This window comes from Netta rufina, assembly GCF_964035555.1.
Source record: "Netta rufina genome assembly, chromosome: Z".
Taxonomy (NCBI): domain Eukaryota; kingdom Metazoa; phylum Chordata; class Aves; order Anseriformes; family Anatidae; genus Netta; species Netta rufina.
In genome coordinates, this window is record NC_140126.1 from 41,346,352 (window position 1) to 41,369,222 (window position 22,871).

At 42.3% G+C, this 22,871-nt stretch overlaps 2 protein-coding genes across 10 annotated transcripts in view; both read right to left on the reverse strand.

Moving 5' to 3' along the window:
* Window positions 1-7,698, reverse strand: part of CDC14B (cell division cycle 14B) — a 46,252-nt gene extending 38,554 nt beyond the window's left edge. For all 7 annotated transcript variants that reach the window (XR_014619300.1, XM_084305185.1, XM_084305181.1 and 4 more), the window contains exons 1-2: window positions 7,343-7,698; window positions 531-624 (exon numbers count right to left, since the gene is read on the reverse strand). Coding sequence is in view for 6 of the 7 variants with exons in the window: in XM_084305185.1 (XP_084161311.1) it covers window positions 531-624; window positions 7,343-7,547 (299 nt within the window). In the remaining variant the exon portion in view is untranslated. The remainder of the gene's footprint in view (window positions 1-530; window positions 625-7,342) is intronic.
* Window positions 7,699-9,840: 2,142 nt separating this feature from the next.
* PRXL2C (peroxiredoxin like 2C) lies at window positions 9,841-14,428 on the reverse strand. Of its 3 annotated transcripts, none has more exons than XM_084304767.1 (6): window positions 14,221-14,428; window positions 13,698-13,766; window positions 12,034-12,087; window positions 11,510-11,615; window positions 11,134-11,265; window positions 9,841-10,274 (listed from the first exon to the last, which is right to left on the reverse strand). In XM_084304767.1, exons 1-6 carry the CDS (start codon window positions 14,398-14,400, stop codon window positions 10,234-10,236), a joined length of 582 nt encoding a protein of 193 aa, XP_084160893.1. In that variant the 5' UTR covers window positions 14,401-14,428; the 3' UTR covers window positions 9,841-10,233. The 3 variants fall into 3 exon arrangements, with proteins under 3 accessions (XP_084160893.1, XP_084160892.1, XP_084160894.1); XM_084304766.1 differs by having other exon boundaries at window positions 9,841-10,494; XM_084304768.1 differs by lacking the exon at window positions 11,510-11,615 and having other exon boundaries at window positions 9,841-10,494; window positions 11,134-11,260.
* Between the last annotated feature and the right edge of the window lie 8,443 nt (window positions 14,429-22,871).

A 22,871-nucleotide genomic window follows, 5' to 3' on the forward strand; every position in this document is an offset into this window, starting at 1 on the left:
AGCATGTCCTTGGTCAAAAATATTTCAAGAATTAGTAGCATTCCAAATCACACACAAAGGCATATCCTGTTCACTGCAGGGGAAATAATATATCCATTCTTGGCTCATAACGGCTTGAATTAATTTTGCCAGCTTTTTCTCTTATTCTAGGAAGTTTAAACACCCCACTTCATACTTCAGCAACTAAAGACATCCCTTTCAGCTCAATAGTCCAAGTGCATTTCTGAATATATTGGAACATGTTGCAACAACTTGTCTTCTAACAAGAATGGGTATAATGAAAGCTTCTGCTCTGAAAGGATTTTTAAGAAATCCTGATGGGAAGCCAAGAAACCATTCTAAGACATATAAATCATTATGGCAGATAAGTCTGAGAGGACAGACGCATATAATTAGCTCTATAATGGAAATAGTATGTTTCCCTCAGCTACATTTAAAAACAGAACGTCAATTAGGCTGGTTTCTCATTACTGCTGTTCTAATTTATTCCAATGATCTGTAAAAAAACAAAAAAATAAGTCTGTACTTACTTCTCATACACAAGTTCATCGTCTATGCAGAAATAATGGGTATTTGCAGCTCCACTCTTTGGTTTTTGGCAGAGAATTGCAAAATAAAGGCGATCTGAAACACAAGAAAATGTAGGGCTTTTATAAACAACCCACTTCTCCACAGCATGTCTGAAGTATTACCTGTCAGCAGAACAACTTTAAAAGGCTCGAGAGTGCTCCTCAGGTGCCAGCTAACAAGGCACACCGCGGCTGAGGGCCTGTGCTTGGCAGTGCTCCCTCGGCCCACACCCGAGGGACCCTGCCCTGCTCCTCCTGGTGTAGGGGCAGGCCACACGGCTGCTCTCCCGAGCACCACAGCCCCCATCTGGACACAGCACCTACGTGAAGCCCAGCCACGAAACGCCCCCACACCTCTGTCCTGGCCTGGTGCCACCATCACAGCCCGGCGGCCTCCACAGGGGTGCCTGCCCTGCCCCATGTTCCCCTCAGCAGGGGGTGGGGGGATAACAAGCACCATTGATATTCACATAGATACAATTTCTTTATTTTATTTTATTTTTTTTATTTTTTTATGGCCTGGGGAGCTGTAGGCCCATTGAACTTTAAACACTGACTGTGCTGCCGCTGTAAATTGCTGTGCTTCTGGTAATTGGTCAATAAAATTTGATGCCTTGCAGCAGCATAGCAATTCTTTTTTTTTATTATTTTTTTCCTTCCTGCTGAAAAAGCGTCATTATTGTAAAATACACAGAGTAAAAGTCCAGCTTAAAAGGAACGATTATTTTTTTTTCTTTTTGCAAACTAGTTGTCCAGAGTGGATGTATTTACTTTAATATCCAAATATCACCTGTATTTAAATACCAAAGTGTAACTTTTCTAAAAGAACAACCTCTTCCTAAGAGCAGAGAAAAAAATCACTTCGTTTCAAACAAAAGTCCCCCATGACTAGCACTTAGAAATCATTACCTGAATCTTGAAAAGATAAATGTGGAAATATCTTTTTAAATGCTGTAAAGTACACCATGAATGGAGTCTGCATGCCTGTATCTTGACACTCACAACAATATCTGGGGAGGGGGTGCAGACACCCCCACCAGACAGAATACCTCTGCTAAAGGCAGATTTCCATACAACGCCAGCCCGAAGTTTGGCTTACACATTTACAGGTCAGGCGCAACCACTGGGAAATGCACTCGCTCCTGAGCAAGTCAGGTACCTACTTCCTCTGGTGTCAGCTACAGCAGAAAAAAAAAAACAGGGATTTAATTTCTGATAGTCCCATCTTGCTGGCACATCAGCTGCAATACTAGCTGGGAAGTGCGGCACTGCTTAGGAACTTCTGTAACTTGCAGCATTTACCAAAGCACCTCCGAAAAACTTGCCAAAGGAGAAAACCTCCAGAGTAATGCTGTGGGTTAAGAAGTGGATAAAATGGCCCCAAAGGAAAGTAAGTCTGGAGAAGCAAGTGTGCCAACACCCCACATGGATCCAACACCTTCACAGGCAGGCAGTCCTGGAAAAGGGCTCAAGTTGACTCCTTACGGGCAGAAGGAGCACAGGGATCCCACAACTCCCCTGGCACCTGTCCCCCCCACTGAATTCCTCCCTGTGCTGTGTCAAAATGTGTTTGCATGTATCCGAGACTGCAGCAGGTATGCTAGCTCACCTACAGAAATATAATAATTAAAAAAAAAAAAGCTGCTTTGCTGGTTTACTTCACTCTGCCCTGAAAATGAGCTCTAACATGTGAATGGGGGGAAGGTCTGAGGGCTCATGAGGAAGCAAAAAGGAGAACTGAGAGGATATGATATCTAGGGATTGTGTTTAAACCGGCACTGCTAGATGAAACACATGTCAGACTACAGCCCTGAGCTACAATTTCACACTATTTCTAAACTGATTTAATGGCAAGCTGCCATCAGGTTTCTTACAAGTTTTCTTTTGGGTTAGATCGCTAAACCAGCCAGCCCACTGTGGGTTAGCAGTGGCCACACACTGCCAGGATTTTTCCCTCAATGGCATCTGTCCTTTAGATCCACTCTAATTTTTGACTAAGATTGAGCTCTCGGTGCACACAAACAGCATCGACATCGAGGTCTGGGCAGAATGGCTGCAGCACTCGGACTGGCATGCTACCCTCTTGCATGCCAACTTCTTCACATAAGCTTTACATCACTTTTGAAAATATAAAAGCAATACAGAAAGAGTAATCCCAAATCCTCAAAAGAAAGAACAAAAAAATATAAAGAAAGAAATACATTTGAATAGGTCAAAAGCCTAAAACAACCAAGCATTTTTCTCTAAAACAAGATTTGGAATATATGAATCACTTGTTTCCTCAGTGGTCCTACTTTTACTGAAATTTTTCAGCAGCTTTTGTGAAAATGTCCAGCAAAAATAAGAATTCATCTCTTCAGTGAATAACATGCATGTGGCCTTTTGAAATGCTGTTAGTATTCAGCTCTGCACTGGTATGTTTGGATCGTGTTAATTGTAGTTATTCTTAAAACACCTGAAAGAATTTAGCAAGAAACTCAAGTTTAATGACTGTACAGAACTGCCTCACAATAAGAGCAGCGTGTGTCAAATTCCAATATCCTGACAAGCTGTCCCTTCCAGTGCACTACTAACAATCGCTCCCTATTATGTAAACAGCAGGCTCCATCTTTTAAAAGTGTTTCCTAAAAGGAGATTTTAGAAATAAGCTGCACAGCTTTCTCCCATGCGTGTATTTACCTTTTTACTGGCTAACCAGCCTGATACAGTACGAATGGTAAATTACTCACCATGTCTATTTTCACCTGGTGTGTTGTTTTTTTGTGCTTTTTTTTTTTTTGTGGCAAACACATTCCCAGTTCTGTTTACAGTAACCAAGGATTAATGTGTTAATTTTTGAACATGAGTAACACAGAGAGACAAGAATTTCTTCATTAAGGATAAAATTGCAGGACCAGGGTTTATACATAAAATACACTGGAGCAGCAGTAAACTTATTTCAATAGGACTCCACAAAGGTTTGGGCTGCAGGAGAAAGGCTTCCATTTTAATATTTTTATGCTTCGTTTGTTAATTTTAACTTTTCAGTATCTCATTTACATGTAATGTATTCGAGTACATCCAGATTCTTGCAAATTTCTGATAAAAGGTCATCATAAAATTATCATAAACTAGAGCAGATCTTTCTAATCGTCTTTCAGAAGAATAAGAAAGCAGGGCTTACTGCCTTCCAGGCTGCATCTGCACTGCAATTAGGAGATATGACTGCAGTACATTAGATGTACTTCAATTACATTTAATTTTGTTTGCCTCAAATAACAAAACAGTTAAAACACAGAAACATGGACTTCACTGTCAGCAATTAATTTGAGTAAGCATCCAGTGTACAACAAAATGAGCCTGTAGACCCCTAACTGAGGGCTATGTTTCCACAGCTCTGCTACTGCTAGTACAAAAACTACTCAGATTAAAGCTAGCACAAGCATGTCTACACAAGCTATAATAATCACACATCTGATTTCAGTGTGCACAGGAAGAAATGCATTTTGCTTGTTTTTCAGATCTACAGTGTTCTGTGGAAGCATGCCTACAGAAAACTGAGAGCTGCCACTTCATAATCATATTCACGTGAATACAGAGATGACAAAGTAATCTCCTTGCCTTTACTCTCAATAAGCCTGATGCTTCTTCGGATCTGCTGTAAAGGCTTTAGAGAAAAAAATTTCAGTAATTTCACGAGGCAACTAAACACCAGACAGGCACTCACTACAGGACAAGTCACAGAAACAGCAAAGGTTATTTAAAAAAAAAAAAAAAAAAAAAAAAAGAGAAGCTCTGCATTGCTATTGTTAAATAGATGAGAAATTCAGAGGAGGCTGACAGTACAGCAAAATACCACGTTAGCCTGTTTTGAATTACCAGCAATGCAACTAGAGAGTTACTTGCTATTGTAACAGAAGTGCATTTCTAAATCCAGGGTTAGTGCCTAGTATATTGCTATGTTGGATTTAAAGACCTAAGAATAACAGGAAGACACAAGAGAAAACAAAAGACAAATTCTGTTGCAATATTGAGATGATGAGCAAAATTGTATGAGCTTTTCTTTTTAGTCATCCTATCCTTGGAAAGATTCATTCACTCGTCTTTACAGAGTACTTCAAATTTAAGTGATGATGCTGCTGGCAATAACAACAATAGCCTTGCCTTCTGAAAAAGAAAATGAAGACACTGTAAAGAAACTTTTTATTTAACCTCAAACCATGAAAAAATATTTTCAGGGCCACATGATGACTGCTCAACAACACTGTGTTACTTCTATGATTTCCTTAAATACAGTCCTTGTGCTCTGCTGCTCAGCTGATTTACAAGACTACATTAGATATGTTCACGCACTTTCAGTACTGGATTAGATACCGAAAGCCTTAGACCTGCATTTAAAATCTTAACTTTGAGACAGGCTCACCAGTAGGTGAGGTTATATTGATAAAAGATTAAATACAACTGTTGTAGTGAGAGACTTGTATAATGAAAACTAAGTATTGTGAAAATTCCCCCTAAATTGTTTTCAGTGTGCCAAAAAAATTGTTTTCTTCAAAATACACAAGATTTATAGTGTCAAGCCAGCAACAGAGGAAAGGCAAAGCAAAACCCTTGGACTCCATGGTTTCAAAGACAGAAACAGAAAGAAAAAAAACTCAACCCACCTATCTATTAAACCATATTAAACCTAAATCATATTAAACCAAACACTGTTTCACAAAACTCCTTGTGACAGCATAAGTAAGATGACTCTCAATTAATGAAAAAAAAAAAAAAAAGGCATATATGGTACAGCTTAGGGCATTCTTTCCCGGAGTTAGTTCCTCACTGTAACCAACTGTATACCCAGTTACCAAGAGGACAAACAAACATCAGGAAACGTCCCACGATGTAGTATCACTAAAACTTATTCATAGCTACTTTATTTTGGAATTAACTACCAGAGAGAGGTGAGAGAGAAACACACACCTTCTGTCCAAAGTTTATGCCTTTTAATTACACATCTTCTCTAAGATGCTACTTATAAAAAACAGAGAAGAAAATACTAGCTTTTGAGCTTCTCAAGCAGAACTGTTGTGTTTTCTTTAGGTCATATAAATTATGTGTTTCAGAGATCAGAAGGATATGGGAATATGCTTCCAATAAACAGAAGTGCATTCAGTACCAGCAAATTGAATTCATACCAGCCAGCCTCATGCATTAGTTGACAAAGACAAAATGGTAAAATTTACCATGTAGCTTAACAGACCAAAATAAACAGTATTTTAGAAGTACAGCTCTTCTGAACTACTCTTAGCAGCAAACAGGAATATTTAGATGACCCTGACATATGGTTGATAGGTACGACTCATTAGGAAATACAGAAACACAGTAATTATTTTATTATTTTGCATTAAAAAATCCACGCATATGATGGATTACAAACTCCGTTATGTATCAGAGCAAATGTAGTATCAGGCAAGGAAAGATCCATAAATCTTTACAGCTATTTGGGTTGTTTTGTGCTCTTGTCTTCAGCAAAGATGAAAATGAGAGCAGCCTGCAACCTTCTTAATGAGTTAGGAAGTGTTTTTGTAAGCAGATAAGCTAATGCAGGTATTTTAGCCCTTACAGGTGCTGAAATATTTACCAGCATGTCCAACTGCAAAAGTAGGGCCTTAAGCTTTAATCTTCCTCCAGTCCAGAACTATTAATTCATTTCTCAGAACTTCATTACGAGAAGGCAGAACTGACAGCTCAAAACCTGAAGCAACTTTTAAAGCAGCTGAATGAAAAGGCAAGCCTGAGGGCTCATTCTTCTAGGGTTTCTCTATTTAAAAAAAAAAAATAAGCATGTCATACCAGTGCAATGAAGATTAGGCTGTAATTGTTCCATTATTAGAAGCTTGTAAACAGCAGCCAACGCGAGCAGTAAGATCAAGGCAAAATGAAATATTATTAAATATAAGAACCTACTGCATTTAATTGAGTTTCCTAAACTGTGCACTGCCGCGTAGGTCGAAATCCCACTGAAAGACACAAGTCAAATCCCAGGTGCCGAGCTGTATTATTCGAACAAGCGAGCATTTTTTTGGAAGAGAAAAACACAGTCGTTTGATGGGCCTGTTGGGTGCCAGGAGCGTATCAAGAGACCCAAGCAACTGCAGCCGGAGGGTGGCTGGAGAGACCTGTGTGCTACAGACCCGGGCTGCACAGTGCTCCAGGGAGCGGAATCCCTGCTGCCGGGCAGGCATCACCTGCCAAATTGCAGGTTTCTGCGCTTAACCCCGGAGCCGCTGCGCTGTAATTTCCGATGTGAGCGCCTACAGCCGAGATGCTATAGGGCACGCGGGGCTGGGAGCCGCGTGTCACCACAGACCGCGGCGCGGGTCAGGCACACACCGTTTCGTATCTGCCAGGCTGGGGCAATTTCGTTCCACCAGAGCATGGGAGCCGCGTAACGGGAGGCGTTTGGGGCAGGCACATCCTGCCCACACGCTCCGCTCCCGCTCACGGCGGGGACGGGACGGGACGGGACGGGACGGGACGGGACGGGAGGGCACCGCCGCCTTTTGTCCCCGCTCGTTTCCCTGCCGGACCCCGCGGGCGAGCGGCGCTGGCCCCGCGCTCCCCCCACGAGTACCCACCGCCGCCGCTCCTTTTTTTTTTTTTTTTTTTTTTTTTTTTGGGTTCTTTCCCCTCGAATCCCGTGCTTTGCGGCGCGCTGCCCTCCACCACCGCCGCGGCTCCCCAGCAGCTGCCAACAAAGTTCCCGGGGCAACTTTCGGCCCGGACCCCCCCGGCACGCCCCTCACCGGCGATCCTCACGCAGGTCTCGGTCCCGGCGGGGGGTGTCGGCGGCGGCGGCGGCGGCTGCTGCTGCTGCTGCTGCTGCCCTCTCCGCTCCGCCTCGCCCCCCGCCGCCCTGGCCGCCGCGCTCCGAGTTCTCTTCAGAGCCGGCGGCGCCGGGGGGGCGGCGGCGGCGCGGCGCCGGGCCTCGGCCCAGCTCTTCCGCTTCATGGCGGAGGCGGCCCGGCCGCGCCGCTACGGTGGGGGCGAGGCGGCGCGGATCATCCCCGCGGGGATCGCGAGGCCGCGGGGGAGGAGGGACCCCGCGGCGGCGGCGGTGGCGGCGGCGGCGGCGGCTGACGCGTGTCCCCGGACACCGCCCCCTCCCGCCGCCCCGGGCACCGACGGGCCCCCCGCCCCGCCGCGGCGGCGGCTCCCGGCCGCCCCCCCCCCGCCCCCCGCCTCTGCCGCTGATTGGGCCGGGGCCGCGTGGCGTCACCGGCGCGGAGCGGTGCGGGCTGTGACGTCATAGCGGCCGCCGTAACAGGTGGGACCGCGGGGCGCGGGACGGGACCGGGGCGGGGGCGGGACCGGGGCCGGGACCGGGACGGGACCGGGCGGCCTCGCCTCAGCCCTGCCACGAGCGGGGCCAGCAGTGGTCACCTCCCGCCTTCCGCTGCCGAACTTTGTAAAAGCACTTTTTTTGGTAAAAACACTTTTTTAAAAAAAAAAACAAACAAACAAACGCTTTTTTTCTTCCTTTTTTCCTTTTTTTTTTTTCTTTTTTTTTTTCCTCTCTCTTTTTTTTTTTTTGTAAAACAACTTCTTTTTGTGCATACACTTTTTTATACTTTTTTTTTAACTTTTTTTTTTACACTTTTTTGTAACCCCCTTTTTTCACTTAAAACACTAAAAAAACACCTTTTAAATACTTTTTTTCAGTCACACAGCAGACCTGGCATCCTGCTGCCGCCTTCCCCTGCCAGCACCCATGCTCTGTGTTCACCAGCATCCCACCAGCGCTGCAGGGTCGCACCGTGGTCTGGCTGCATGCAGCAACCCCACAGCTGGTGCCTTAATTACGTCTTCTTTTCTAATGAGTCCTCCTCTGTTGTTATCCCTCTTTTTGCTGCTCTTCGTGTTGGGAGCCTTGGGGAAGGATGGGTTGTGCTGGGGTAGCACGGAGGCTGTGGGACAGCTTCTGGCAGTGCTCTCGGGCTGGGTGACTAAGAAACAGAGCAGGTTACACCTTCATTCACTCTGATCCCTGTTAAGAGTCCTTTAAGAGTCCTCACTTTTAGCTGTTGTTTATATCTTTTTTTTTTTTTTTTTTTTTTTTCAACTCGCCAATCGCTTACTCCAAAATCGAAAGCACGAGGAAGGTGAAAGTGAAATGACAGGAAAACAAAAGTAGAGCTGGAACCAGTGTCCTCAGCAGGGATGATCGGACAAATGAATGTGTGGGAGCACTGCGGGCAAACTGGTGTTCTTTCACTTCCAAAATCTGTTAAAATCCCTGCGTTTCTCATTTTGCACACACGGTCTGGGGCTTCCATCTTGCTTCCTGCTGCTTTGCCCCTGGGAGCCTTGGCTGTTGGACAAGGACCAGCCGCTGTCTGCTGTGCCACCTTCTCAGGGAGCCTCTGGGCCACCCTGCAAGAGCCAGGGTTCAAAGTCTGCACAGGACTGCTGACAGCCCTGTTCTGAGCGCCCTTTAGTCAGAGCAGGGAGCCCAGTGCGGTGTTTTCACATTAGTAACATCCTCTCGTTAAACACGCACTGTCCAAACACTTATGTAATTAATAAGGGGCCAAGGGATAGTACCTTCTGGTGTAATTACACTGCTCCCTATCACTATTTTTCTTAAGCCTTTTATTTTTCATCAAGGGGCACTGCATTTAATTTCACGTGATCTTAATGGCATAGAGAGCTCTCAGAAGTTTGCTCTGGGCCTGCCTTAACGGACGTAGGCACAAAACTCTGTGTTTGACATACCACTTTAGTGTTAAGGCTTAAGACTGGTGAGATTTTGCAGGTGAGATATATATGAGTAGTGGCAGTGTACAGTGAAGGCCAAAGATCAGAAACTGCAAAGGAGGATATGCTCCTCCATAAATCTCAGAGATTTTTATCTTGAAATTTATAAAATGTGGATCATGCCTCAAAAGAGGGCAAATGTCACTTTAATGAAAACAATAGATTCTGAGCATAGGCGTTTCTACAAAAATAGATCATACAAAATCTGACAGAACCACAAACTTAAATGTCCTCAGCTCAGCTGCCGATGACAGAAATAACTAAGGATGTTTTCTCCAAGACCTCTTGCTCTGACAGAAAATACATACTTATACAGGAGAATGTACTGCTGCAAATATTCGTAAAAAAATAAACAACCACGACTTACTCTAAAACTGACAATCTGAGCAGAAACAGGTTTAGCACCCCTCTCTCCCTGTTTTCACAGACCCACCTTTTTGTATTGCACAAAACAACTGCAGGCAACAGATGATATATATAAAATATTTATTTAAAACTGTTAAATGTATTTCATAAAGCCCGCCCTTGCCAGATGCAAGAATAGATATCGGCTTAGATCCCACTGCTTGCAACGGTGAGCTTTCAAAGTATATTTTAAATACAAGATTGCCACACAGTGCTGGAGGTTTGAAAACCACTGAGAAGTTCCGGGTTGAAAGCCAATGTGATTTAGCAAAAGCCAAGAATCCCAAGTTCTTCCCAAGCAAAACCAGATTTTAGGTTAGTGCATCCTGAAGGAAGATTTTTAAAATGTGTTAGCAAGATGAGAAATTAATAAGCCGCAGGAATTTCTGCAATAAGTATCAGTTGCATTTTAGTTTTTGTTATCTTACACACAATGGAAATAGCACTTCAGTATCCGTCTTCAGTGCCAGGTAGTTTATTCTGTGCTCTGATAGTCTAGATGTGGTTTCGGATGTCCTATAAAGTCACAAGAGTACGAATGCTGGTGGGAATTCACTGGAGAATTGTTCTTGTAGAGCAGAAATGAAAAATGACACATTTCCTCTGTGTCATATGTCAATAATCTGGGGTTTGTTTGTGAAATTTACTGTTTTAACTCCTGCCAGTTGCAAAACAGTGTTAATGGGAACATGATCCAATCTGTTTTTATCAAGGTGCAAAAAATGAACTTCATTACCTGGAATTGAATGAGAATAAACATGTAAATAGTTGAATACAATACTTATTTAAGGACACAAGTGAATCATAGAAGCATTCTGAATTCCCACAAGCTCTTGTACAGATGTGTACTAGCTGCAGGTTGCACAATACACTGTATTTTAAATTATGGATTTTTAAAATTAAGTTGCAGAAACATGGGGCACTGAGGCATCTAACTGAATTAAATCTGCTGTACCATGGTGCTTCCTAATGACTTGAGGAGATTACTTTGTCATATGTTAGCCCCACTTCATGATTTATTCCTCTATTAAAAACACATTAAATGCCTAGAATCAAATCAAAAGCAGAATGTGGGTGTATAACACAATGTCAAAAAAAAAAAGAACAAAAAAAAAAAAAAAAAAAAAAAAAACACATCCAAACTTCAAGCCAGTTATTCCATCAGGGCCACTATCAGCTTTTTGCCATCTCTGCAGGAGGTGGAATTGCACAATGGCACCTCCATGGGTTCCTTCAGCTAGCAGAATCTCACAGACTACACTAGACTGTCCTTTCTGCTTGGGAGTCCACAGGGGCAGCAGCCAAGATGGCAGCACTAAAGCAAACAGCAGAAGGAAGACTGCATTTGTTTTTCAGACAAAATAAATGGGCTCACCTGGGCCTAAAATCAGAGTTCCTCCCTGCTGAGCGGGGTCTCCTTGGAAGTCAAAAGCTGGGCCAGTCATTGCTCTCCACATGCTCTTAATACTTCCCAAGAGCACACTTGATTTTACGTGAGGGCTCTGCACTAAACAAAACAGCAAAGTCCTTGTTACCTAGAAATACAAAAATAACTAGAGAGAACAACAAAATCAAAGTGTTGCTGTGAATAGTTTCCTGACTAGTGAAGAAATGGGGTGTGTTTTGCCAACATGCAGCTTACAAGAGATGGTTTGGTGAGCAACTCCCTTCCTATTTACATTGTGATCATGGTATTTTATCAGAGCATTCTTGTTCTGTGAGTCAATTCAGTGTGAGAAAAATTTTCTTACCTGATGCGTTATTACCTTCACCTCTTTTCATGCCAAGTGTTTTATAAATTTCCCTTTGTGGATCTACATACATTTCATGCGTATACCCAGTTAAACTGCAAAAGGGCTGCAAAATATGTATATACAAAAAAAAAAAAAGTAACATTTTTAAGGTTAGGATTAGTTAGGATCTACTGACAGTGGAAAAAATACTGACACACCCCCAATTTTAAAACCTGTGACTTTGCCATGTTAAATGAAAGTAAAAGCCAAAAAGTTTTAGCTTTTACTAAAAGCTTTTACTAAAGCTTTTACTAAAACAAAGCTCCCAGTGAACTCTGGAAAATATTTTTCCTTAACAAGTCTCAATGAATTTCAAAATGAAAGCTTTAGTTACTTGCTTTATTCATGTACTATCAATTGCTTCATGACCTGGTTTTCTGTGGTTGCAAATGACCGTCTTTTTCACTCCGAGCAAAATCACTCAATGCAGATCATTAAGACACAATAGAATACACAATTTATTTAATGACTACTTTATTTACCTTGATGTGATGATAAGATGACTGTCCAATAACGATAAGCCTCACATTTGCTTCCTAGAACAGAACACAGGTATTGAAACTGAAAAGAGGAATTTGGTGTTTCTGCACAGCTGCAAAGCATTAACAGCCTGGTGTTCTGCGATAATGATCACGGTGCACTGAGTTAAAATTATTTGAAATTAATGTCACTGACATATTTGGAACACAGTCTTTGTCACCCACAGTTAGCAGCTACATAAGTTTACTAAGTGGTAAATTACTAATTAAAGATAACTGTTAAGATACAGGTATGTAAACTTTACGTTTTCTGTAGCATTAGTAGCATCATCTTCTCAATTGATTGCAACCTGCTTATGATTTTGGAAATGGAAAATTTCAGTGCAGTTACACCTGCATCTAAAGAAGCAGCATGCAAACACTGATGTACAAACAAGTACGTCTGTGATTTTCATATACCAATGACCCTTAATATATATAACTTCAATCAACATGTAGTGCTGCCTTTAGCAGGTGCAACGTTAAGCCTGAGTCTAATACAGGCCAAAACTTTTATAGATGCCAATAACACATTTAATAAAGTATCAGATATTGCTGTTATTTGTTGTGTTGTTTTGTGTTTTGTTTTTTTTTTTTTTTTTTTTTTGTTTTTGTGTTTTTTGGTTTTTTTTTTTTAATATTGGGGTATAACGATTGCCTATCCCAAACAGAATCATTTTGTTCGTTTGTTGGGAAAAAAAGCCCTCCCCCCCACCAAAAAAAAAAAAAAAGTCTTACAAAAAAAAAAAAAAAAGATTTGATTTTCCATATGCATATCTTTAAGCAGCCAAATTAAGATGTCATTCTGAGTAATGCTAATTGAACAGTTTAGAAAAATCTGTCCTGAGGAGGCAAGCTGCCAAAGAAATTACCCCTCTTCATCCTCAAGGTCTTAGTCTATCTAAGGACTGCTGTCACCGTGGAGCAGGGTCTCTGTCACCTGCTGTGCTGCTGTTGGAAACAAAATATGTCAGACTTGCAATCGGCAGCCTAGAAGACAGTTTGATCTCCCTTGTTTAGCAGAGGACTGCTGTCTTTCTCTTGCATCTCCTACCACCTGACAAATACCAGTCCACAGCAAGTCTTGCCCGTTCCATTTCTCCTTTCTGTCATTCTCTAACTCCTGTTTGTGCAGCTGACTGGTGGACAGGTCACACAACTGATGCAGCTTACAATAAAATAAAAATCACAGAAGAGAGACTATTTGTAATCTAAATCACTTTTCTGATCTCATTCCGTGCACAACCAGTATTCAGCTGTAGCAGCATAATGGGATGGGCAGTAGTCAGTGGTCTGGTCGGAGTAGACAGCTGCTGGGGCACTGCTAATACCAAAAGAAATGCCTGTCAAATGTTGTCTAATTGCTTGGGTAGAAAAAACAGCATCAAGCTAACAGTGCAAAGAGAAATAATGGTGCTGCAACAGAGCATGCAGTGCAATAAATCCCTGTCTCCCAGGCAGATGCATTATGGCAACTGTAGCAAAGAAGGAAAGCACTAACTTTCTCCTGAGCTTTTGTATTATTCCTTAAAGATTTAAGCCTTGTGTAAGCCCGCTGCAGGAGACAACTGATCTAATGGACTGCAGTAGACCCCCATACAAACACATACAGGGGGTGTTATACTTACTTGTAAGTAGCTCCTGGGGACTTTTGCCAGGTCTTCCACATACTCCTTACAGGTATAACACAGAAAACTCTGCAACACAGCCGGTTGGACGTGTCACAAACAGACGTTATCGCACACCAACGAAGCACCTCATTCTGACTTTGGCACAAACTGTTTTGGAGGTGGCCGGGAACTGGGAACGCGACAGATAAAAGTTCACTGCAGCCACCACATGTGGGTGAGCCTCCTGGTTTCACCCAAGCCTGAACAAGCACACTGGGCTCGGGGCCTTGCTAGTGTGTTTTTGTTCCTAGGAAGGTGAGAGCCGGCTTGTCAGCTGGGAAATTGGGGAGCAGCATCCTTGCTTCCCTACGGACAGGGCTGAAGGACTGTTTGGTCTGGGATGCAAACTGCATCGCTCTGCCAAAGCACGGGGGGCTCTGCTGCCTGTTTGCCTCCCCCCCGACCCCACAGCTCCCACCCTCGCCTGTAAGCGCACTGGGGCCTGAAGCTGCTGGCCTGCCCTGCCCATTTCCCAGCTCACCCTCACGAACACCACGATGGCCTTCTGCTCCCGGTACAGGGCGGCGAAGGGCACCCTCCGGCCCTCGCTGTCCGCCACCAGGCAGCGGGACGCCTCCCGCAGCTCCGCCGCCTCCGGGCGGGGCGCGGCGGGCGCCCTGCGGACCTGCTCCGTGACGGGGGGGGCCGGCGGCGAGGACATGGCCGAGCACGCCGCCGCCCCAGCCCGGCCCGGCCCGGCCTTCCCGCAGGCGGGGAGGGAAAGGCGGAGCCGGCCGGGGAAGGCATCGCCTCGGCCCTGCGCCCGGAGCTGGCCGGGGATGAAGGAGGAGTCGGGGAGCTTGGGGCCTCCGAGCGGGAGGGAGATCCGCTGCCAGAGCCCTGCCAGAACAAAAGAAGTACCTCCCGCTGGAGGGAACAGCACCGGGGCATCGCCAGGAGTTTTGTGCTTTTTGAAGCCCCCTGATGGTGTGCAGCCCAGAGTCTCTCTTGGCTGACATCCACAGTGTCTGTAGTGTCGGTGTCACATAAACTCCTGTCTATGTAAACTCCTGAAACTTTGGATTAAGCCCCTTGCTTTTATACTACCAGGAGAGAGTGCATAGAACAGGTTAATCCCCGCACCGCGTCAGTATTGACTACACAGACTAGTGCCATGCTGCCCTCAATCTTCTGTTTCCTAGATTAAGCAACCTTCCCTCCCCCTCCCCCCTTATTTTTCTACAATGTCTCCTTATACACCATTTCTAGAATAAATGTCTAGATTGTTTCTGTCATGACTGAAGTTCAGTGCCTGAAACTAGAAACAATGTTTACGTGTTAGCTTTACTCCATGCCTTGGGCCTGCGCATCTGTTTAAACATGCTGGTATTGTGGTTGTGCAACAGCATTGTACTATTATTGACTTACTTTTGGCCTGAGAACCATTGTAACCCCCAGCTGCTCAGCTCCAGACCTTCCCTAGACGAGCGTGCATTGCCACCACTTCTCATAGGATAGTTGGTGGGAGAAATTCTCTCCACCTTCACGATGTCTGAAAAGTCAAATGAGCTCTGTATAAGACCTTTACTTGGGATGATATAACATAGCTGGTCCCGCAGTTGGGATGCTTCCTAACTCTTTTTAAATTGTTGTCAAAAAGTACTTAAGGACGCATAAGGTACTTTATGCCAAGTTAGCAATAATGACAAGTCAGCTCTCCTTCATAAACAACAACATGAGGGAAAATGATTGCTGGCTGATGTAGCTGCTTACAAGTTTCTGGCACATACCTGCAGGTAAAACTGTCCAGCTGCTAGTACAACCCTCTAGTTTCAGTAATAAAATTATATTTCATGATACAGATCCCGCTGGTGTCTTTGCCAGGGTAAATGTGATTGTCATCATAATACTTTGCTGAGACAGCAAATCATGGTTTGAATGTTAGTAAAGCACTTCTTGCATATTTGCTTACGGCAGTTTACCTCAAGGACTAATCTTGCAGTCCAGTATGCTGTCACAGTGAACTCAAATTGATACAGAATTTCTGAAAATTGTGAAATGTATGTTCTGTTAGATAAGGGTTTGAACAGTATTAATTCCCTGTTGCTGTTGTCAGAGTCCTTCGTTCACTTAATGGTTACACATATTTTATGCTGTCACTTGGAGCACTTCAGCCAGCAGCTAGTATGCCAGATTTGGGCCATGCTGCATCACTCTGTGGCTCTTCAAAAGCACTAATGTGGAGTGGCCTGCCCTTGACTACTGCAAGATGTATCAAAGCCGAGAGAACTGGTGACTTTCGACATGCTTTGCTCTTTATCTTCAGAATGAAGTGGGCAGGCTGTGTTGTGGCTGCAGTAAAGCTGCTGGGTATCACAGATCATGCTATGCAGAGCACAGGGGCACAGCTCAGCTGTTGGTCACCAGCAGAGCTGGGAGCAGGGCCCTGGTGACTGCAGCTGGAAATCAGAGCCTGCAGAGGTGGCAGTGGTGGCCCTGCATAGGACCTGCTGCCAGTCCTGAGTAGGGTGCAAGTGGTGCTGAGCCCTCTGATGAAGAATTGGCCAGTGGGGTGTCACAAACTCACAGGACACTATTCCATCTCAGTCTGTGCGTGGCGTGGCTGGTCTTATGCCTAGACTCCAGAGAGGTCATTATCACTTGATTTTAAATTACGTTTCTGAGGAGGCCAGCCCATCTGTTAGAGCTGGTAAACATTACTGCCTAAGATCTGCCTCCAGACTTTGCTCTTTTATGCAATTTGGATGCCATAAACTAGCTGAGGAATCATGTCCTTTGCACATAGTTTCAGCATCCTGCTGCTGATGACTAGCAGCTTTCACCCAAGCATATCCTCTAAAGCATTCCCAAAAGCCCCTCAAATGGCGTGGTTCTGATTTTTAATAGAGTATGATAGAAGTGTTAGTAACATACAAATACCAATTACCTCCATCCGCTGTTTTACAGAGAAAGAATGGGAATTGAACACTACCATGTTCTCTGAAAGAGAAGGTACTCAAAATTAGCAGTCACTTTTGAAAGTTGAAGCTTGAAGTCATTCATCTAAGTATGCTTAACAAAAAATAAAGATATAAATTCCAGTGACTTAGAAGAAAAGAAAGACTCTACATCTGTTGACTTCAGATAGTCTGGGAAATATGGACAGTCTACAAGTGCAGTCTACCAAAACCGTAAAGTCTGTCCACATGAGCTATGATTAGGGAGACTACTCTTTTCCTTTCTGCACTTTTCTTTACATTTCTTAAATACAGAGGTGATGAAAAGCACGCTCATCAGTGTTGTCATATTTTTTTCAGTAACTTAAGGAGAATTAATTAGTACATTGGTATTATTAATCATGATGTAGCATTCAAGATGCAAGTCACTTTTTTTCACAGCAGTGCTATTTACAGTCGTAAAGAGAAATTTACGTAAATATTTAATTAACCAAGAGCTGGGTTGCTTTGTGTTGGGGATAGGAAATTCAGATTCCTACCATTTCAAGGGGAAGAAAAAATAATTACACACAGATGTGGAATAATTTATTTGCTCTGTATTGGCTAGTAAAACAAAATACCAGCTGTAATTATGTAACCTGAATCCCTTTATTTATAACAGCTGTACAAAATATCTGGCAAGACTGCTGTGGCCTATACAAGTAGCATGCCACACTGTTTAGAGTATGTAGTGTGTATTTGCAAAGCACCATGTTATTATCAATTTACTGCAAGATGTACTGTTTATTTAGCACTAGTATATCTATTGTTCTTGTTTATCTGAGTATTATTAAGCTAGAGATGCCATGGTTATTACTGATCAGCTGAAATAAATCAGCCTTTAGAATTCTAGGATAAAAGTATCATGCTAAGTGTTAACTAAGAATGCACTGATCTTAAACTATTGTTGTAATTAAAAAGCAGTAAAGTGCATGATGTCCTACAGATAGGCGGGATTTTCCTTTACAGCTCCCTTTCACTGTTTTGTTAGTGTGATGGTGTATTGGAGCACACTAGACTTCTTGGCATAGAGTCATGGGACTGATTCCTTTAATCAGCCAGGAGAATCATTCGTAGTCATTTTTCAAACACTGGTTTCATCTCTATTTTTTTTTTCTTTCTGTTGAGTACTTTCTATCTCGTGACGTAGTTTCTCTTTTATTTTCCTTACTTCCTCTCTTTTCCCTTTTTAAAATTATTCAAGATTATTTACAAGACTAAGGACTTGGCAAGTCTGCTTGCAGTGTCAGTGTATGTTGTATACCGATTAACTGTTGTCTCACAAAACATAAATATAATCAAAAATTTACTGTAATAGTTTAGTGATCACACTTACACATTGAGAGAAAAAAATGTTCTCCTATTATGACATAATCACAGAATTGAAGGGGTTGGAAGGGACCTTGAAAGATCATTGGGTTCAAACCCCCTGCCAAAGCAGGTTCCTTAGAGCAGGCTGCCCAGGTAGGCATCCAGATGGGCCTTTATGTTGGGCATATTTAGTTTTGTAATGCTAACCCTATAGGGAGTGCTATAACAACAAACTTTACTACAAAAGAAAATGTAACAATTGTAGGTGAAATGCATAATACTTTGATTAATACATAGCTTCAAGGCATTGAGAGAACCTTTAATGCATGTATTAAGAGCTCTTAATATTTGATATATTTCTGTTTTGCAACTACCTACTTTGTGTGCTGTAGATGAAAACCAGAGATGACCCACTATATGACAAGAATAGTAGTTTATATGTGTAGTTGCTGTTTTGTGGCTAAGTGCCACAAGTTTGAATGATTCTTTAAAGAACTGAGAGGAATCAAGACTCTCACCTGAAGAGATCACTACTTAAATAGATGAAACAAAGGCAAAATGCAAGTAAAATGTATTCTATGATCCAAGCTGGCCAAACTGACTTGCCTCATATCTTGTTACCAATAAGGCTCTTAGAAAGTAAGCTAATTATCTTAAGTGTTTAAATTACTGTAAAAGTTAGATCAGAGGATAGTAACATGAAGAATGAGGAGAAAAGTGGAGGTGATCACATGGAGTATTCATGCCAGATTAAGCCTTGTTATTTAAGACTCTTGAACTAGCGTCTTACAAGGTAAACAAAAACTTGCTTGAAAACCCTAGATACTGTAGCTTTTATATTTGTAATATTTTTATTTATTTATTTATTTATTTATTTATTTATTTTTATTTTCAGAAAACATTTACTTTCAGCAGGAAAATCTTAAGCTGTTCCTTCCCGTCCCTTCCTTCCCTCCCCCCCCCCCCCCCCCCTCCATCTTCTGCTCTTTTTGTCTATGTAGAAGAAACATACCACCAGAAGGAGCACACCGCAAGTAGGTTGTATTTCCTTGTGGATATTTCTGTTTCCTGTGTTCGTGGAAAGCTGAGTGTGTGGTTTGCCGTGGATTCAGTTCACACGGCTCCTTTACCTATGGCAACTTTGATGTTAGGTTCAGTGAGGAGTTTTGTTCTTGAGACCACAATATTGTGTTATGTATTTGCTGGAGGCCAATGACTTGAAACAGATCTCATTTGTTTTGTGATGTATAATCAAGAGTAGCACCACTTTGATTTCTGGTATCTCTTGTCCCTCTTTGTCGCAGGGATCAGTGAGGAACCCAGTCCAGTTCTTCTATAGTGCCAGGGGTTTATTCATTTATTTTTATTTTGCAAGTGTTATAAATGAAGATACAACTCAATCTGAAGTTAGTAATATTTATAAAAGGCAAGTAAACAGCACTGGGTGCATGGGGAGTCTATGCTCTACCAACATGCACACACAAACATTGAACTTCCTAAATATACAGAACTTCGCTTTTACATATTAAATCTGTGTACGCCTATACATACAATCAGAAAAGGTATCAATTGAAATATAAACATGGCAAAAATTTAAAAGGCAAATGTTTAACAAACAATCCTTAAGTCTATTCTTGAGGACAGGCTCCCCTCTTATACCCTTCGCCCCACAGCAGTCCTTTTCCAACAACTTTTCATTGGTCAAACAACTTTGCCCGGCAACAGCAAACACTCGGCGACTTCCATGCCTTAATGGCTGGAGAACAAGCAATCTGAGACGGCATGGCGTCTCCTGAATCACCCTTCTTTGTTTCCTCTAAACTCTTTTACATTCCTGATGGCCTCCTCGTTAAGATTCTGATGTTATCACCAGCCATGGGGCTTGTCGACACCCATGGCCACACTCCCACATTTCTCCCTTCTTTATTAACATCAACCATCTTCTTGGCACGAATTATTACTCCATATATCACACAAGCATTTAAACTTGGTTGACTGCTTGTATCCTGAGGGCTACAAATACATGGTTCATGTCCACCCTCCTTCCTTTCAAAATGGTTTAAGTATGTTGCCTAATTATCTCTGGTTATTGTGTGCCTGACTGAGATGATGCATGTGCCAAACTTGGGTGAAGACAGCGATGTTTCATAGTGGAAGGCCTTCCTGAAGAAACGATTTAAATAAGGAAAAGGAGTCCAAAGGTAAAATTTCTAATGGCCATCATGTGGGTCCTGTCAGGAGCTCTAAAGATCACAGCTTTTCAGTTGGGTTTCTTCAGAGGGCCTTTTAAAAACATCTGTAGTGAAAACAATGCATTTGGTTTGTTCATAGTGAAAATTACCACTGCTGGCAGTAAAATGCATGCCAAAGCCAGGACTGAGGGCCCAGCCCTGTGAGCTTCCTATGCCTGGGATTTGTGCTGGCGTCAGTCTGAATCCTGTTCTTGGTGCCTTGGGAACTGATCCTTGGCTGTGGGCTGAGGAATCTGGCCCCTGCTGTACGGGACAGCGTTTAAATAAGAAAGCTGTTTTTCTTTCTGCTGTTTGCATCATAATTACTTGCTTCAACAAAGATGCTAAGCTGCTTCAGAAGACTTTTACTCCTTAATGAAGTTATGTATGGCTTTTCCTTATTTTTCACTTGCAGTCGTGAATCTTTTCTCTCTGTACATGCATTTCTTTTGCAGTAGTTTGTCTATGAACAAAGCTAGCTATAGATGTGAAGAACAGAATAAAAGGGGGGAATACAAATACGTTAAATATGCTTTCGTTACAGGGAACCGTGAATAAAAACTTATTAACATATCAGCTAAAGCACACTTCCGTAACTGAAACATCTGTAAGTGATCTAGTGTTATCTTTTTTTTGCAGATTGGTGAGAGGTCATTTAAATTAGTTCCAATTAATGTACTATTGTTCCACTACACCATCGTCTTTCATGTTATGAGTTAGCATGTGCAACAATACCCTTCTGTCTACAACAAAAGGATTTGTATATAAGAGCTGGAGAATAAAATACTAACACACACACACAAGGGACGGGGGGGCGGGGGGGGGGGGGGGGGGGAAGCGAGGAGGGAGGGAGAATGTTAAGGGAATGAAGTGGCTGATTAGATTCTATTTCCCATAAATTTAACTCCCCAAAACCCTATCTTTTTTCAATTTTCTTATTTTTTTCTTTATAGAATGTCCAAAATAATTTGCACTTAGTTTCCTTGATGCTGATTATCATGCATCAGCAATTTGTATAAAGCAGCTTCTGCCCTTTCTGCACAGCAGTGCATTATTTTGGCATCAGATCACTTTCTGAGACTGAAATTACTTGCTCTCTTGGTTCAGGAAGGAATGATCAACAGCCACCATTTTAAAATTCTCACTAGGTACTCAAACATTCAAGCTGTGGCCCTGCCATGGCCTCCCAGGTCCTGACATACAGCTCTAGTGACTTCAAGATAGTTTTGATCATACAAATAAATTAGCTGGGTATCATATCAGTCAATCTGTAAAACATATTTATTTTTATGCCGCTTCCCTTAATTCTACAATGGGAAATTCTTTAAGGAAGCAATAGTCATTGTCTGGCAATATCAAATCAGAGATGAAATTGGGCTGACAGAACAAATGGGATCAGCTCAGAAGCTTATCCACACTTGTAAGTTAATTTTGATTAAAGTAGACATAAATTCAATTTCTGTGGCTATTGCTGAGTAACTCCACTTATGGATGTGGTTATTTGAATTCTGCTTATCTGAAGTAACTTTGAAATAATGAGGTTAAATCAGAATAAGGGATAATCATTCAGGGAAAGGCATGTTAAAACATGAAGTTGTTCAGAATACTTACAGACAACTAGTACTGTGGGACAAGCTGTGAGAGGTCTTCTAGTGTTGTACTGTTCTAGATATTACTACAGGAATTTCAGGTGATAAAAATGTCTTAAGTCTGTGTTAAGTCTGTGTGTTAAGTCTGTCACTGTTCTCTGATGTCACTGTGATAAAAAGGCTTTTATTTCATTCAAAATTGAACTAGATGAACTGCTTAATTTGAATTAAATTGAAAGTAATCTTCTGGAGTAAGTTATTTACTGGAGTACAGTTCCAGATGAAAAGCATAAAGAACAAGGAATCAACAACTTGATTGTTGTGCCTGATGTTGGATAGACAAGTCTTTGCACAAAGAAGGAGATACTATCTGTGTGCAGTTTTCCTTACAAATTAGAATACTTTATGATCAAATAAATAAATAAATAAATGGTCATACCTTCCTCAGTCTCTAGAGACTTAGAGTCCCAGAGAGAGTTTTTCCTTCTAAAGGGGAAAAGCTGTTTGCTGTAGGAGGACAAATTCCATTTTCTTGGGTGCACCACCTCCTTCTTCACATGGTTGTATAGCATGACACAAAACTTTGTCTAGCATTTTCACAGGGTATGCTAAAACTTGCACCAAGATGCTTCTGAAGGACTGAGGGAATGGGAAAGTAGTATGGTATGAGCGCAGAAGTCACTGTTATTAGTTCTCCTGGCCACCAGAGACAAGCTGATATCCAAAGTTTTTACCAGAAAGTTTCTGGTTCTGCTTCTGTTATGAGCAAAAGCTTGAAATTAGAACCCATGTACCAAAGAAATCAAGTTCAGCTTAAAAAGATTCTGAAATATACCACCTTTGAAAGGATTCTGGGTCAAGAGCTGTACTTATTTGAAGTTGACAGTATTGAAGTTTTACCACTCTTTCTAGTGATTCCTGTAAATGCTGCATTCTTGGCATGCCTCCCTTCACATTAACAATGTATGGCCTGTACTTGAAGGGGGGAATGTGGCTGTACCACTCTTTTCCACTCTGAGGTGAAAAAAAAGCAAACAAAAGCAGCTTTCCTATGGAAGCTACTAC

Excerpts from the sequence above, each read along its gene's own strand:
- PRXL2C (XM_084304766.1), bottom strand. The coding sequence starts at position 14,400 with ATGTCCTCGCCGCCGGCCCCCCCCGTCACGGAGCAGGTCCGCAGGGCG. Across the intron at positions 11,616-12,033 it reads CATCTTATCATCACATCAAG|CCCTTTTGCAGTTTAACTGG; the intron begins GTAAATAAAGTA and ends CATATTTTGCAG. Across the intron at positions 10,495-11,133 it reads AACTCTGATTTTAGGCCCAG|GTAATGAAGTTCATTTTTTG; the intron begins GTGAGCCCATTT and ends ATTCAATTCCAG.